This window comes from Ambystoma mexicanum, chromosome 12, assembly GCF_040938575.1.
Source record: "Ambystoma mexicanum isolate Mex_15411 chromosome 12, UKY_AmexF1_1, whole genome shotgun sequence".
Taxonomy (NCBI): domain Eukaryota; kingdom Metazoa; phylum Chordata; class Amphibia; order Caudata; family Ambystomatidae; genus Ambystoma; species Ambystoma mexicanum.
Window position 1 is genome coordinate 18,514,595 of NC_090936.1, and position 18,108 is coordinate 18,532,702.

Sequence of the window (18,108 nt, forward strand, 5' to 3'; positions counted from 1 at the left end):
GACGCGTTATCCCCTTCCCTGTAACACGTTTACCCCACCCCACCCAGTAGAATTGAATTTATGGTCCTTTAGCAACATGCATGCAATGGATGGGGTTCACAGAGTAACTCAGAGTCCAAATGATCGAACCAACTCAGGAAAATGGCAAAAGTTGCTGTTTCAGTGACAATTATCTAAAACAGGGAGGTTACAACGGACATCAACCGACGTTCGCTCAGCTCTCTGCAAATCTCACAAAACATACACTTTATACTAAAAATACCTCAGAAGTGACGTCATACTACGTTGCAAATAAGGAAAACCTATGAGGGATTGTGATATGTTCAAGGGGAACATCTAATTATACTTTCTATAAGGACTGGGATTGCGATTGGCTGCCCACTATCAGGTGGACAATTTATGCCTACCTCTAAAACATGTAATCTTCAACACTGTTAAGCACACCGTATATCATTGGCTCTCAAACTATAAGGCCCTTCGTTATACTGCCCTCTACAATTGGTTGCAATGTTCGTGCCATGTCTGGAACATTTGATTCACTTAGCAGCACGTAAGCCAGAAGGTGGACTTGACTTTACCACCCCACCCAATTAGCCCAACACCTCTAATCGCCCATGCCTTCTGCCATGCAGATTGTCTTTGAACTTGGCCTTGCAAAGTATCCTTGTCTGTGTGAATATATGGGAATACAGGCTCTCGCTATCATTGTTCTAGGACTCAAAGCTCAACTCTATTTCCATCTTTGGCTCACGTGACATGAGACCATGATTCTGGTCCTTTCTGCAGCATTTAAATGTCCTAAATGAATAAAACTTGGCACACTTGGTGTTCTTTCTTTCCCCCTTGATAAGGGATGATTCATTCTTCTAACGTTTATTGCTTTCAAGAGTAGATAACCGACCTTGGCTGCTTCTATTTTGATGCCAGGCCAGACAGCCTTGCCAGGCTCTTCCACGATCTCAGCTTATTCGTGCTGCGACACAAATTCTCTGCCTTTCCTCTCCATGGGTTTCAGCTTACTAGATTCATGACACCAATGTCCAGCTCCTATACAATGGCGGCTTTGCCTGTAGTCTATTCACTATGTATAGCCAGCTTCTATGATCACTTAGTTTACTTGCGTTTCTGCGTCTGTACAATTATGGAACGGTTGCATTTCTATAGCAATTCGCAGGCGTGCAATCTTCTTTTCTTGATTCTTAACTTTGTCATCAGTTTCCATAAGATCCATGCATTCGCTTCAGCCAATAATCTCAGTGGGTCATGCTCATCTCTTGTGACGTCACTAGCTTCTCTTTTACGCTTTCATTTTCCTTCAGGGAGTTCCTCCCTCAGATTGTCATCTCTTCGGAGATATATGCGATACGTTTTTCTCAATGGATACCTTTTCTCAAACACTTGCTGCAGTATTGGCACAACTGCTTGTGTCAAACATGGAACAGTCTCCAACTTCCAACATATACGAGGCAGGGAGGCGAGATTTCCTGCAGAGTCATGCAGCTGCTCCTCTACAGGATATTTAGGAACTCTACCCCGCCCCCCCCTTTTCCTACACAAACACTTTCACACGGACAGCCTGCTCTGGGAGAAAACCGACTCACACCTGAGCATTGTACCTACATGTCCCACTACTATGGTCAGGCAGAGTCAGGCAATTCATGGTAACCACTCACACATGACTTCCATTAAGCTTCCCCACACGGATAAAAGGCAGAGCATGAGTGCACACTTTGAGCGAGGCTAAGCACATGAAGGAACAGTGTTTGAGATGGCAGATGAATGAGGCGAGAGAGACGGCAAACCAAGAACGGTGCACCAGGAGGGAGTTACCCACGACCTTTCCAGTGGAAAAACGTTACTTTCCAGAGGTCTTCGGGTTGAAAGGCATAAGGCCAGGAGACAATGAAGAAACCTGCATTGTGTCTCAGAGGTACCCGGAGCACACCTGCATGGCTGATCGAGTCAGGAGGAGCACCAGCCGCTGTGGTAGAATTCATGGCTCCAAGAAAAAAGCACCGCCAGTAAGATTAACACAGCCGGTGAGTTGGAGAGACAGATGGAAGACTGGTCTGTGTTGAAGTCAAGGTTGCAAATGGCAACATTGGATAAAGAGTGCAAGAATGAAGATTGGTTACACGTGTGACGAAAGACGCAAGGAAAGCTGAATTGCTGATGGATGTTTGAACTAAGAGAAGAAAGATACAACACCTGTGATAGAGTGATCCGGCGCCGCTAGTGTGCTCAATCGAAGGTCTTTGTAAGGTGTCCAGCTAAAAGTGATAAATGTGAAAGTAAAAAATGAGAATGAGGAGGCCACCAGGGGGCGCGCAGGCAATGGCTGCCTGAGTGTGTTGCTCCCGCCGTAGCTGGGCCATATCAGGGAATTGAGCCCCCCCCCGGAGCCCCCCAGGCAGATGAGACAGGACGGAAAGGTGTGGTGAACCCCCCGGGCGTCTAGCGAGCGAAAGAGCGACGCCCGGAGCCCCCAGGATCGAGGAGAACGAGACCCGTGGTTTCGGGCAGATACGGGGCGGTGCTAGGCCTCGGCGGCCGCACGCCGAATAAGCACGGGGACCGGAGGAACCTCCAGGGCGGAGCCGCGTCCCTCCCCCCCTCGGCTTCCGCGCCCCCGAGGTCCGGGAACCAGCGGGATAGCCTGCCCCGCACCAAGACGGGCGGAGCTCGGACAAGGCTTGGCCCGGAGCAGGAGGACAAGCGGACAAGCGCGGCGCTCCACACGTGCGGAACTCGGAACTACGCCACCCTCCCGTGAGTTACTTCGGCGACGACGGGCAGTCCCCAGGTGCGAGGCCCCCGCCGGACCTCGGTGGGGCGAGTGCCCGCCCGGGAAGACAGAGTTATCCCCCCTCGTTGGGGGCCGCGGAGGCCCGAGGGGGGCGGCCCAGGCATTCTGGCCCACAAAGATCGACGGACGGACGGGGGGGAAGGCCCAACGGACTGGCGGCTGACCCTACAGGGATTTCGCTTTAAGGAAATGGCGTCCAGCAGTAGAAGCCAGAGTCCCCTCCAGAGACCTGAACAGGCAGAACAGGCCTCAGGTCCCCCCGTATCTGCCATGGAGAGAGGCTTCGCCTCTGTATTACAGGAGATCAGGGATATGCGCTCGGACATCGCCCAAAAATTTGAAAAAATAGACCAGAGGGTGGACAAGGTCGAGGACAGATTATTGCAAGTGGAGGCCAACCAAACATCAGCGACGACCCTGGAGATGGACCTGGGAATGAGAATAACGGCCCTGGAAAAGAGAGAAGAGGAAAGGTCCAGGCAAATGGATGACTTTGAAAATAGGGAGAGGAGGAACAATCTTAGATTCTTCGGGATTCCAGAACAGGAAGGGGAAACGGAGAGAGACATCATGCACACGGTGAGGGACATCATCACCCTCCTCTTCGCCGGTGAGATGACCACAGAACCCACGTTCGATAGAGTGCACAGAGCGGGGGGCAGGGCGGGGGGCCCCCGCTCTGTATTGGTCCGGTTCCACTACTACACTGAAAAAACCAAGGTACTGGAAGAAGCCAGGAAGGCCCGGGAGATCACTTATAACAATGCCCAGATCACGATTTACCAGGATCTCTCGGCCTATACCCTGGCCAAACGCAGGATGTGTCGTCCACTAACGATCCTGTTGAAAGATAAGGGGGTCCGCTACCGCTGGGGATACCCCTTCTCATTGTCCTTTGAATACATGGGCCAGCGGTCGACCCTGACCACGGAGGACGACATACGGATGGCCATCCAGGACTATGTGGGGGACCCGGACCCCAGGAGGGCCCCGTCGGGGCCCGGGAGAGAAGCCTCGGGGAGCCCGGGCCCATCCAGGGACAGGAGACGCAAAACCGGAGCGAGAAAATTCAGAAAAATGAATACCCCCTCGCCGTCCAAGGAGGGAGAGCGGAACGATCCTGAAGGCTGAGACCCAGGGGAGGCCTGCAGAGTCACGGGGGACGTTGGGAATAACCAGCGGATTCACCGCTACCAGCCCCCATACGAACAGCAAGTATGATGGAACCAGGGAGGGGGACAGCAAAGCGGGGGGGGGAGGGGGGTCTCATAGGGACAAGCTTCAGAATGAATGCCCGGCTGCGGCGGGTAAGCTGGTGGTTCGGCCAGTAGCCAGGGATGGCGGATCTACTTGGCCGGACGCCGGGGAAGGGGGAGGGGGAGGGGGGTCACGTAGTTGGGGTTGTTCAGTTTGGGGAAGGGGGGCAGTTAGGGTTTTGTTTTTGGCCCGCCCGGGGGGAAGGGGAGGGGGAAGACTGGGGACAAAATACTGATTTAAGGGAGCACGCCAGGAAGAACAAGATATGTGCGTTGGCCGAGAGTGAGGAGGTTCTAGATCATGGCTGACAGTCTGCCCTCTCTGGGCGTGGGTTCCCTAAATGTACGGGGCTTAAATACCCCCACGAAGAGGTCCCTGGTCTGCAGGGAGTTCAGGAGGTCCAAACTTGACTTCCTTCTTGTGCAGGAGACGCACTGGCCGCGGGGTAAGGAGCCCAAAATGCGGGGGGGGGAATAGGGGAGGTCTTCAGTGCCTCTCACAGAGGCAAAAAGAGGGGAGTTGCCATCCTGGTATCGAGGAATATAGGGTTTGAGAACGAGGCCATGTTGAAGGACCCGGAGGGTCGCTAATTGATGTTACGGGGGTCCCTTCAGGGGGCCCCAATTACCCTAGTGGTGATTTATGCTCCAAATGAAGGCCAGTCCCTATTCTGGGCAAAGGTAGGGGACAAACTCAAACAATTCTCCCATGGCTCTGTGGTGGTGGGCGGGGACTTTGATATGGTCTTAGACCCTAACCAGGATAGAAAACGAATAGGCCCGCAACACGCTAGGGCGGCGGACGAGATCATGGCACGCAACTTCCAGGGGGTCAATCACGACCTGGGACTGTTGGACACGATCCCGACCCCCAGAACGGACACCCCCCACTTCACCTTCTATTCGGCCACTCATGCATCGTTCTCTAGGATCGATTACATTTTGGTGGACGAGATCCTGCACCCTTTCACCTCGGGCCATAGGGTTGACCCTGTTCCCTGGTCCGACCATGACCTGGTCCGTATTACGATAGCGAGGGGAGGTCTAAACGAACGAAGGGGGAGGTGGAAATGTAATCCTCTTTGCTGAAAGACGAGGTACGAGCCCAGGAAATACTTGAGGCCATTAAAGATTTCTTTGACATGAACGACAATGGGGAGGTGGGGGTGCACACCCTGTGGGATGCCTTTAAAGCCACCTTACGAGGAGTCCTGATTAAAATGGGTGCCCAGAAAAAGAGGGAAAGGGAGGTTCAAGAGAGACGACTGAGGGACAAAATAGCCCGGCTTCAACCGGGGGGGCTCCGCTCAGCCCCCTTGGAGCGTGGCCAGATAACCGCCTTGGAGGACTGTAGGCTCCAGCTGAGGGACCTCCTCCTCCACCAGACAGAGAGGAACCTCCAATTAGTAAAGCAAAAGTATTATGAAAAAGGGGATAAGGCAGACAGGATTTTAGCCTGGAAGCTGAGGGAGGAACAGAGGAGCAGACTGGTGAAAGCGGTTAGGAGTGAAGAGGGGGTGATAGGGTATGACTGAACCCACATTGGAGAGGCCTTCCGCCTATACTACGAGAAATTATACTCGTCCGAATTTAAGGGGAGGGAGGCGGAGATAGAGGGGTTCTTGGACTCAATGCGGGTTCCGGCCTTGTCAGAAGAAATGGCGGAAGGGTTGGAGGGCCCAGTCACGGAGGAGGAGGTGGAGCGGGCGATTAGGGGTATGAAAGGGGGCACATCACCCGGGGAGGATGGTTACACAACCTATTTCTATAAGAGGTTCTGCTCCGCTCTGTCCCCCTATTTGGCCAGGGTATTCAACGCAGTGCTAGAAGGAGGTACCCTCCCGGACTCCATGATGGAGGCGATAATAGTGGTGCTTCCCAAGGACGGTAGAGACCCCTTGGAGTGCTCCTCCTACTGCCCAATTTCCTTATTGAACACTGATGTAAAGATCTTAGCGAAGGTGATCGGGGGACGAGTGGAAGGGGTCCTCCCCAAGCTGGTTCACGGAGATCAGGTGGGGTTCATCAGGGGGAGACAGGGCTCGGATAACATCCAAAAAACTATAGACTTGCTCCATTACGCCCAGGAGTCAGATCTCGACGCGTGCGTCTTATCGCTTGACTCGGAAAAGGCGTTTGACAGAGTGGAGTGGAGTGGAGGTTTATGGACCTCACCCTCAGGAAAATGGGCTTTGGGGCACACATAATGAGCTGGATATCGGCCCTGTATAGGGCCCCGAGGGCTAGGGTCCAGGTGAACGGCAGGCTGACGGAGTCCTTCCCCCTTACGCGGGGAACACGGCAGGGTTGCCCGCTCTCCCCCCTCATCTATGGCCATAGCGGTCAGAACACACCCAGATATCAGGGGGATCCAGAGAGGGGAGGTAGAATTTAAACTCTCCCTGTTCGCCGATGATATTCTGGCCTATCTGGTGGACCCGAGAACCTCGCTCCCCCCCTTATGTCCTTGATGGCGGTATATGGGCGCCTCTCGGGGCTTAAGATAAACGCCTCAAAATCAGTCCTGCTCCCCATGAGAACGGTGGACTCGGTCTTGGATCCTATGTCCAGCTTGGATGGGATTAGGGTGGGCAAATCCTCCATCCGGTACCTGGGCGTCCTCATCACTCGGAACCTGTCCAACCTCGCCCCAGCGAACTACGATCCTGTCATGGCAAGGGTCACCGCGGACTTGAGGAGATGGGGGACGATGATCCTGTCCTGGTACGGCCGAATGACGGCCGTGAAGATGAACGTACTCCCACGCTTAATGTACCTCTTCACCGCCCTCCCAACTAACGTACCCGAACACACTTTCAGGGTCCTCCAGAATGCAGTGAGGGAGTTCATATGGCAAGGTAGGACCCCGAGGACAGCGAGAGCGGTCCTGACCCTTCCGAGGGAGGAGGGAGGGTTCGGGCTACCGGAATTCCGACTTTATTTTCGTGCGGCCCAGCTGCAAGTGTTTCTTGAACACATGAAGGAGGGGCTAGGCACGTAATGGACGTACCTGGAGGATATGGACGCTCACCCACTCAAAGTTAGGGACCTCCTGTGGGCCCCTAGTAAATTCATTCCCAATAGACTAAGATCACACCCAACGCTGGGTGTCCTCTGGGCGATCTGGCGGGAAGGCCCTCAGACAGCACACCTAACGACTTGGCCGTCCCCGTTATCATCACTATGGGGACACCCCTTCAGACTGGGAAGCAGGGGGTTCCGTAACGCTCAGGCCTGGTCGGACTCGGGGATGGAATGGGCGGGGCAAATGTTCAAGGAGGGGGAAATTCGCCCATACGAGGAAGTGAAAGAAGCCCTGGGTCGGGGAGCCCTCTCCATCTTTGATTATCTCCGCTTGAAGGGGATCTTGTGTGACCAAGCCTGGGGACAGAACCTGAATAGGCAGCTGACTCCCTTCGAAAAATTTGTGGACACAGCAACCTCTAGGAAGGGGGCGGTATCAGGGATGTACAAAATACTAAACACTGTCAACCTAGGGGAGAGGAGGAGGTTTCGTATTTTCTGGGACGATCTGGCGGGGGAGGAGATTTCGGAAGACGCTTGGGCAAGGATATTTAAGATTGCTTTCCATGGGAATTTGTTCACGGCTGACATGGAGCATAACTTTAAGATCCTGCAGGGATGGCATAGAGATCCTGCGAAACTAGCGAAAATGTTCACGGGAGTGTCCCCCGCGTGCCCGAGAGGGTGTGATCAGGTTGGCACGAGAGCTCACATGTGGTGGCACTGCCCGAAAGTCCAGGCATATTGGGCGGAGGTACGGGGCTGGATCGCTGAAATCACTGAAGACATGCTCCCCCAGAACCCTCTGACAATGCTGCTGGGCCTCCCCCCGGAGAATACAGAGATACTTAGATACCCAAGGATGTGGGAAACCATGCTGAGGGCGGGGAGGGCGGCCCTGGCACAAAAGTGGAAGAGCCCAGAGACCCCAACGAAGGAGGTCTGGTTGAAAAAGGTCAAACACATGTTTCTAATGGACAAACTGACTGCAATGATGAACAATAAACTGGGTACTTTCCAGGCGAACTGGTTTGGTGTACAGCAGTCCTGGGGATGGGATGTGCATTGAGCTAAGAGGAGAGAAAGGATGGGACCGGGAGCCCACGGCCCGGGAACAGGCGGATGAGTTGCAGCCACAAAGACAGCCAACGTACCACTTTTCTTGCGTGCTATAGACAAATAAAATGACGGCAGTGTCCCCCCCAACGAAGGGGATCTATCCGGGCGAAGCTACGGGGGGGGGGATGCGGGAGGGGGGTCGGGTCGTTGGGCCAGCAATCTGTATTTCCTTTTGACTCAGTTTTTTTTTTTAGCCTGTTTGTTGTATTATTAAAAATGCCAATAAAACAAAGTTTTTAAAAAAAAAAAAATGAGAATGAGAAATTAAGTGAATCGGAGTGGCCATGCAACGGTTTAAGCAAAATCCATCTCACAATCAAAGGTCTTTGATTTTTTACAGGTCCGAACCCGAACGAGGGAGACCAATTGAGAACATTGGATTTAGGGGTTCAATCCCAAATGATGGAGATCCGTGGTCCAAGCCTGATTGAGCAAGGCCAATTGTGAATATTGTACTAAAGGGGTTTTAAACCTGAAGGAGAGAGACGCATAGCGAATAGTGAACCCGAGAACTTGTGAATGTGGAAAACCTGAAAAGAAAGGAAAACTTTAGTGCTTGTTTATTATGTCAGGCCATCTGCAATAAAGATACTTTGAATGGTAAAGAAACTTTGGCACAGAAGGCCCGGATACCTATGCTTTGAACTGTATCCTCGTGGCAGAGAAGCCAGAGTGTGTGTGAAGCTCGAACGTGCTGCCTTGTCCCGTGCTGAAAACGTGGGGAAGGCAAGCCAACTGCTCAACTATCCTGACATATTCCTTCTTTTTGCATACATTGTTATACCACACCATTTGTATTTAGAAGTAAGGATTGGCAATAGGTTTATTAGCAGGGGTGTTGCTAGGTCTGGAAAAGAGCAGGGGCTACGCTAATGTCGGGACTGGCGGGACTCGGAGCTAGGTAGCATTTTGCTTGTAGCCCCTGAGCTTCTATCCGGGGCTACAACCGAAAGACCCCGGGCTATAGCCCCCCAGAGCCACCCCCCAACCCCAGCAATGCCTCTGTTTATTAGTATAGGCCCTTTTATTTTGACAGAGGCTCCACTAGGACTGTGTTATTTATTATTTGATGGTTGTAGCTTGCTCTCATCCTTAGGTTTAGAGTTAGATAGGCATTCAATTAACACCCTTGAACTGTGATCACTTGCGTCTGTCTTCACTGTATGATATCATGCCTTCCTTGCAGGACTCACCGCTAACCGAGCTGAGCCCTTACGCTACTACCGAATAAGCATACAGCACCAGGGTTGAGGATAATCTTTGGTTGGTTATATGACAGGTTTGAGTTTGTGTAGCCCCTGCTGTAGGCTAGTCCTTCATATTGCCCTCCCCAAGTGTGTTTGTCGCCCCCACTCCCACGCTATTCTGACAACATCAACTCGAGAAGCGAGTTATTGTCGTTGGCTAAAAAGTTCTCCATTTTGCGAGGCAGGTCCTACCTCTATCAGAGATCCTGCTTCTGGTGCTGGCACTAAAGGTTAGACTGGTTGGAAAGCATGTAATTCTTCTCTTCAGCGTTTTAGCTACATCCGGCGGGGCCACCTCCGCCTCATCTAAAACAAAGTGAGAGATATTCAGACCCCTCTGTGGGTCAACATTTACTTTTGAATTCTTCCCCCGTGTTACCATATGGTTTATTATTCCTCAGATTATAGGACTTGCTTTCGCAGTAGCTTTGCCCGGCATCTTGAACGTAAATGAGACCCGCTCACTTTTAAATGAAAGTCAGGACTACGTTTAGCGTACAGTTGAGACACCGGCTAATAGTTTCTACTTACCTTCTCTACTGTTGGCTTCGAAACTCCAAAACTGCGGAACTCTAGCAGGTTCCAACCCGGTGTACCTTCCGACTGGGCTGTCAGCTTCGCAGCCGAATGGCCAACTGCTGTAGACAAGTCAGACTTGCCCAGAGCGCAAATAACAAGCCTGCACAGGAGCCGGCAGTTGTAGCTACACCCGTGCTTCAAATTGAGGCTGCAGCTGTGAGTGATCGATCGATTAGCTATTTGTAGGATGTTGCTGTTTTTTCTCATGATATCCCATGCTCCCCCTTTCCACCCTTCTTGTCTTGTGGCGCCTGGAAACACTTGTATATAGGCGCCATAAAAAAATGTCCAATCAATAGAATAACAGCCATCAGAAATGATTGCGGTGCCTGTGAATGGGCGTAAACCAGGCCTATACCCATCGAGGCTTTTCGCAGTGAGTCTTTAGAAACACACCAAGAAGATGTTGACAATTGACTAGCTGTTATCAAAATGAGTTTTTCGCACAGCAGCTCCCCGCGATAAGCATGGAACCTGCTTGCTTAATCACAGTGCCAAGAGGCGTGGAGGAGAACAACCACTTCGGCTCACGAAAACTATGACAAGTATGCAGTCCTCAAGTACTTAAGCTCCAGAGGGTGTAACAGCACATTCAGTCCCACTGCAACCATCTCCCACGTCCCGTATTATGGGAAATTGCAGTAACTAAATGACCGCCATTTTTTACTGCTCCGTTGAATTAGGAGGTTGGAGGCAAGTTGAAAATTATATCTGCGGCACTTTGATGGAATATTTTCCTCCAGACTTATTTGTACCAGCGTCAATTAAGGGGAATAACCACATCTTGAAAAGTTGATGGAGGAAGCGGTCCTCGTATTACCGTCCAATTTACCGCAGTTAAAGCTTCCAAACCCTAATGAGGCCCCACGTGTGGTTGGCGGAAAGGACACTAAGAATTGCAGCCACTGGTAGACTTTACGCAAAGACACAGATCCAATTCACGTCTTTCCTCTTGGAAATTGAAATGGCATCAGTTGCAAACTCCAGGCAGACTAGCCCAAATGCAGCATGGCTGCACCAAATTGTGCAGCGCGAGCACTAGGGTTTGCTGAACTCCACCAGAGTAAAAGAGTCAGCAGACTCACAATAGCGCCGGAAGTAGACTTATACAAAATGACTCAACAGGATCCGCTTCCAGTAGTCAGACATCTCAGAGGCTTTGAAGCAAACCCGTGGCTTGGTTCAATCCCTGGAGCACTGCACTTCAGAAAGGGCATGGGTGGAAGACATCCTAGAGATGTTGGGAGTGTAGGAGAAGGGGGCAAAGGACAAGAAGCAGAGGATGGTGTGCACATGGGATGGGGAGTTTCAATTCCAAACCCATGAATACCAATCTGTTTTCGGTCACTCTTACAATTTTAACTTCCAAGGAGAAAACACCAGGGAAAAATAATCCAGGATGCGGGAAGTGAAGAAAAGGAGCACATGAAAAAAGTGCAAAGGTAAAGACTATCCTGCAGAACCGCTGGGAATGTCTGAGAGGAGAACAAGTCAATATCCTGCAGAACAGCAGGGAATGTCTGAGAGGAAAACCAGTCCCTTTCCGGGATTAAATGTGGCTGCAGCCGAAAAATGCAAGGGCTGCTGGTTTACAAGCCCCCTGCTGGTTATCTTGCAGGGTTTGCGTTTAGCACACATTTGTGATGGTTTGGAACACTCTGGGCCTTTCCAAGGAAACCCTCTGCTCTGCACGTTTTATCAGGTGTACCAGCCCCTGCCGACACAACAAGGTTGGGCAAAGCCAATGAGTTCTAGCAGGCATATGTCAAGCTCCGCCTAAAATGCCAACAGTTCACACCATTGCAAGTTATACTAAATATTAAAGTATAATACAAAAACAGGTACACCCTCTAAACAAAACAAAAATCAGATTAGAAAAACTGCTTAGTCGAGCCGGGCCTATCTGGGACCCGTTGTTTTAAGTAATTGTAATTTGTTTTAAGTAATTGTAATTGGTTATTTATAACGCACTAAATACCCAAAGGTTTCTAGGCGCGAACCGAACCTGTGTTGCTCTGCGTCGTCTTGCTTCCAAGGGCAGCGCGTTGCCCCTGAGCTACCCTCCCGGTACTACCATGATAGCAGAGGCAAACAACCGCAACTAATGCACACACAGGATGACCACCCAACATAAAAGCAAAATCCCAGAAACATTAAAAAACTAAAAAGCAACAATGATTCGCCACTTCTGCAAATGTGCATTCATAAAACATTGGCCTATATCAGTGTCAATAGCAATAGGTATGGGTCCACTAGGTGTAACTATTAGCCAGACCCAAATAGTGGTATGAAGATGGGGACAAAAAAAGAAAAATGCAAAATAGCAGCATCTTGCATGATAAATTCTCACGCGGGATGATCGCCCACAGGTGGGCATCCAGAAGGACCGAGTTGCAAACAGTTGCATTCATACTGCAACAGACTGGTTAATGTATTTTAATAAGGAGCGACATAGTGACACAAACTGCCCCAGCAGCACTTGTCCTTAGTGCAGGCCAGTTTAGCTGCTTCTTGAAAACTGAAAGCTGCCCGGGAAGCATTCCTAGGGTGAACCCTATCCAGCCACGTAGGGCTGCTGAGCTGGGGGTTCTTGAGCCCGCAGCCCGAGGAAGCATGTGGCAAGAACGGCCTTCACCGGGTCATCCATGGTGGTCCGTTCTCTCTGCTTCCATGCACCGTCTAGATATAAGCGCAGTGTGCATCTATAGGGCTGCACATGTGTGTGGAGGTATGCACAAGAGAGAAGACATCTTTGATTGATATTGACATGATCAGGGAAATTCAGAAAATGCAACTAATAGAACACTTGTCATGAATGTATTGCATCTGGACAAATTCTGGCACCATATGGCACATCTCTTCTTCAATGTGTACGCTTTAAAATGGGGGGGAGGCTAAACATGTACAGTGGCAATGGGCCTTGCCCACATCCCTCAGTCAATGCAAAGTCTACGAAGGAAGATACATGTGTAAGGAACTGGTGCCCTGGGTGGATGATGCAGTTTCCTGGATTAGTTGAAGACCACAACATCCCCCATATCATTCAAGAGGGTTATTTGAGCAATTCAGACGTGGTCTAAATGTGGCCCGAAGGATAATGGTGGCGTCAGGCACAGCTTTTCAAGGCGCCCGAGTTTCAGGCGGCATGACTGACCCAGGTCTCCCACACCATAGTAGAAGCATCCCATGACACAGAGGGTGCGATGCGAGACAAAGTCGTATTCAGAAAGCAACCTCCAGATCCACAGGGATTCTTGGAGAAGCGAAGCACACGCGTCTCAGCTGGCTAGGGGATTATCCAATGATACTCACAGCTCGTAAAATGTCCAACAGAAATCTCACTTAACCAGGCACTCTAGCATGCATGCTATAGGTGCAGCTAAAGCAAACTCTGCAAGCCACGGTCTTCTTAGTTCATCTCTTAATCTCAGGCTTCGTTGCTTAGCCAGAGTGTAGAACACCCTGCAAAAGTGCGCCGTGCAACTGCACCCTTATTGAGTTTTCCTTTGAGTCGAAACTGAGCCGGCTCCCCGAGCGAGCAGCTTATAGTCCATGGTGGGGCCAATAAGCAGCATTGCCGTGTGGCGGGAATTCCTCCCTCTTTACACTAAGCCTGCTTAACCCGGATCTAAAATCAACGGCATCGCCCGTCCGGTAGCATACAAAAGGGGGAAGCAGGCATGCAACTGACCATTTCCCCAGACAGTTCAATTCACAAAAGGAAATGGAATATATAAAAGTTGCCTACCTGTATAATAGGCCTATGCTGCCTGTTAAAGAGGTAGACTTCAAAAATCCTAGATCTTGGCATTTTTTTCTAAGCTCTTCTAGCCCTTTTCTAAAGTTCATACATGCAGTTGGTGTCACCCTATAATTTAGTTAGGGCCGAGTATTTCAACGCCGGTTCAAGTCACACAGATAAGTCATCGGGTGCCTTTAACACACACGGCCACTCTATGAAGTCAAGTGTCATTTCAGGTTCTCTTTACAATCAAAGAGACAACATTTATTCTGTAACTGGTCTGAGCAGGACTTCATCATCAATTGTACCCTTACTGTTACTCACCGGCCTGCGAGTGGTTCGGGCAAGCGACCAGGAAGGTTGTACTGGATGTTGCTTGAAGAGCTCGAGATGGAGCCTCCACCTGAGCCTCCTCTCTGTTGAGGGAATAAGCTCTTTTTGATGATATGACTCTCAGCTGCACTAAATTACAGACTGAAAGACCGATCACCCAAAAGAGCGGGCAGAACACACCGCCACGGACCCAGCTAAAAAGAAAAAGACAATTGGTAAATATTTGGGAAGAGCAAAGATCACCACAAGAAAAAAGCCTCTCAAAAGCAGAAAGTACCTGGGTCACCCACTCCCCTTATCATCGAAAGGGAACAGAAATGGAATTTCCCCTGTAAGTACAGAAAAGAGATTAACTTCTATTTTGAGGATTCAGATAGGAATTAATGAAGAAAGTTAAGGAAGTCTTACCAGAACAGGAATTGAAATAACCTAAACAATCCAGGTTAGAACAACGGAGGTACAAAACAATAAACAGGAAGGTTAGTAGGGAAGCTATACCCGGGCGGCACAAGGGGCGCACTAGATACGGGTAGGTGCACTTCTCAGCAAGGCGTCCCTGTGTGCACTTTCAGAAATGAGTCTTTGTGTATAATCAGCAAAGCGTCCTTGCATAAAATTGAGGGAGCAAATCCAAAACAACGGGATGGAGTCGGAATCCACAAAAGAACACTGGAATTGAAGAAGGAAACAGTACCCAGTACTTGGAGTCAGCTGGGAAGGTGAGGAAAACCAGTTGATAGGTGGTAGGTAATTCAGGACAGAAGGAAGGCAATCCAGTAAACAGGCAGCGAGATCTGATACACAGGCGGGCTAAGGGCGGTACAGAATCAGGAAGTAAGCAATCCGTAGGACAGGCAAATGTCTGGTACACAGGTAGGCAGAAGACAGTACAGAATCAGGAAACAAGCAAACCGTAGAGCAGGCAAAGGTCCGGTACACAGGAAGTCAAAAGAGTTTGAGAAGTCTCAAGGCAGTCCGTAATTGGAGAAACAGGAATTGGTACATGGGAAGGCAATGATTTGGAAGGCACAGAAGATGAAACCTCGGATGCCGGTTGCAACTTTAATCAGAAGCAGCGTCCTTCCCGCTGCAGTGCCTAATATACTCAGGAGGCCGAGCGCCGTAAGCCCGTCAGAGCTCACGTTCCGAATAGTCGGAACTACATGCAAAAAGTAGGTTTCCTGGGAGTTGCAGGCAAAGGCTGGGTTGTCGATACCTTTGATGTTGTTGAGCCCAATCTCCAGGGTAACCGCCACCGAGAGAAGTACGGGCCTGAGAAACGTCGGATAATGTGGCGAAGAGTCACGACTTTGGTAGGTACCTTGAAAGTGGTCTGTTTCACCTGGCGTGATGAGGAGGCGCGCGGGTCATTCAGACCCCGATGTGTGACACTTACAGGTTGCACCCCTTCATGTAGTGTGCCTTTATAAACTGCATGGTGAAGGACTCAGGCCAGATTATGCTGAGGTTCAAAGGTGCAGAAATGCAAAAAGGGTTTGGGGTCCCAGCCAATAGCATATGGAGCTCTTCTGGACAGAGTAAAACAATGAGACACTGTTTAAATGTCTTGAAAGGAGCCAGTCAAAATTAAGGATCGTACAATTCAGCTAAATAATAAAGTCATTGTATGTTCTGTCTGATATGCCCAGATGTTTGGGGAGTCAGAGAACACACAGATAAGGCATAAACTGACAATACTTACCTTTTCCTACCATCAAGTCACCCAATTAAATAAAAAAAAATAGGACCCTTGTTAAAAATAAATAAATAAAAGGAGAAATAAAATAAAAGATCCACTCTGAGCACAAGATTCTCTACAGCATATCCAAGTTCTGAGTCTGCTATGAAATGGTTGTTAAAAGTAATCGGATGATATCAAGTTCAACAGGTTTCCCCCGGAGAGCCATTCTCATATCCCTGCCCAGCCCTTATTCCGATCTACCCACGTGACCCAGTTGATTTGATTCTCCTTCAGTGTATCTTCGATTACAGCAAGCTCTTGCCCCCTCCCCCTCTCTAAACCTAGAACAGTCAATCTTCTATGTACATCGTTTATGCTATATACCAAGGGTTACCCCAACCCCCCCACCATGCGCCCCCCCCGCAGAAAGCACCTGAACCTACAGTACCTTCCCGCGACCACTACGCCATTGCCCTTTGCTTTCTACTTTACCTTTCCATCTTCCAAAATGAGGGGGTATGGGAAGCATTTTAGGAAGAGTTAAGCTCAAATGTCCTAAAAAAACAATTAGCGTGTGGCCAGCAGAAGCAATCAAACATTTTTAAGATTAATTTTCATAGAGGCAAAATATTAGGTTCAGATTCATTTTCCTGCAGGCAAAAGATTAGGTGCAGATTAAAAGTAAAAGGAGGGCAGGCATGTTCTTACCTTGGATCCAATGCAGCGGAGATTTGAGGCCATTTAAGAGACCCCGCGTTTAACATCAGAACTGCTGCATATTGTTATTAAAAATGACTCATTGTGTCAGTTTGTTCGAACGCTAAACCAACCATTGGTAAAGGGTATTCTAGAGTTTAAGACCTGTTAGTCCAACATACTCCTGACATTCAAAGTCTTTTCAATAACTTGAGCTCAGGTTTTAGAACTCTATAAAATGATTTAATCCTCAAGAGGCTAATTTGGTCCCTAAACAACTTAATTCACCAGAAATCATCATGTGCTGTACTTAAAAAAAATATTTTAAAATATGCATTTTCGAAGGAAGATCATACCATGTATTCCATCCGAGAAGGAGCCTTGCGGGCACGGGGAGCAGGCTGACGTGCGGTTGCTGTAGAAGCCAGGGTTGCAGGGTGGGCACTCCTCCTTCTGGCCGGAGGGTGGCAGTTTTTTGGAATCCGCAAGGTCCTCCCGGCAAATCTTGGGCTCTATCCATTTGTACATTATCTGGGTCTGAAAGAAACCAGTTTATGGATTGGTAGCTGGGTAATATTTCACTGCCCAACCTGCGGGCAAGGACCAGCGCTTGAAGAAATAATAACTATTGTGGCATAAGGCACATCGCTTTAAATCTTCACAAAGAGCGAGAAACAGGGGGGGGGGGGGGGGGGATGAGATTACATGAAACAAACATGGCCTCCTTTTAAAATAGATCCCGGGGTGGTATACGGTGGGGGGTACTTAACCCATACAGTGTGGATCATGCGTAGCCAACCTGCCACTTTCCAGATGTCTCACAACCTTCTGTGAACCGTAGCCTGCAGAGTTCTTGGGGAATGATCATGGGAGTTGTAGGCAAAAACATCTGGATGGTGTCAGGTCAGCTTCCCCTGTTCTGGATCCTGTTCCGGATCTTACCCCAGTGGACAAGAAAACAAACATCACCACATTTCTCGACTTCTGTCTTCCAAAGGGGATTGCTGCTGGCGACTCAGCACCGGTGGTGCACTCTGTGTGACGGACCCTTATCACATTCCTTAGTAAAGTCCAGACCAAGTCAAAATCAGAAGATGGTGGATGCCCCATTATAACTGAGGGCTCATGTGTGTGGTACAGGAGTGATATCCCGTCCTGGATAAAATGCAACGTACCTGAAATCACCACATTTGCACCCGAGACGCTGGAAGGTTAGGAAACAGGGCGAGCACAACACTGCGCAAAAATATGCATTTTGGTAAACAAGTGCCTCTATGGTCAATTCTACACAAAGTCCAGGTAAGGGTTTAAGTGGAAAGAAAATGCGTCTGGCCCATGTCCTTCGACAATAATGTGAAAATATATTTCTAACAGATATATACTTCTAAAAGTGTACACATTAGTAAAGAGCAACATGATTGGCTTATGTGAGGGCCAATGAAATGTCATTGCTCTTGAACGTACCTTTCCTTCCATGTCGCATGGAGTGTGAATCTGGAAATAGTCTTTGGTCGTGCAAGGCGGTCGGTCGAAGCACTTCTCTGATCCTTCATCTGAAACGAAAATCCAGCATGAAGCACATTGCTTGAACTCACAAGACAAGAATATCAAAACATGCAATATGT

General features: G+C 49.5%; 1 protein-coding gene across 2 annotated transcripts in view; it reads right to left on the reverse strand.

The window, feature by feature from the left end:
• ELAPOR2 (endosome-lysosome associated apoptosis and autophagy regulator family member 2) overlaps positions 1-18,108 on the reverse strand; it is a 266,368-nt gene that overhangs the window by 95,583 nt on the left and 152,677 nt on the right. For both annotated transcript variants that reach the window (XM_069627825.1, XM_069627826.1), the window contains exons 8-9: positions 17,948-18,036; positions 16,840-17,020 (exon numbers count right to left, since the gene is read on the reverse strand). In XM_069627825.1, coding sequence (XP_069483926.1) covers positions 16,840-17,020; positions 17,948-18,036 — 270 coding nt within the window. The remainder of the gene's footprint in view (positions 1-16,839; positions 17,021-17,947; positions 18,037-18,108) is intronic.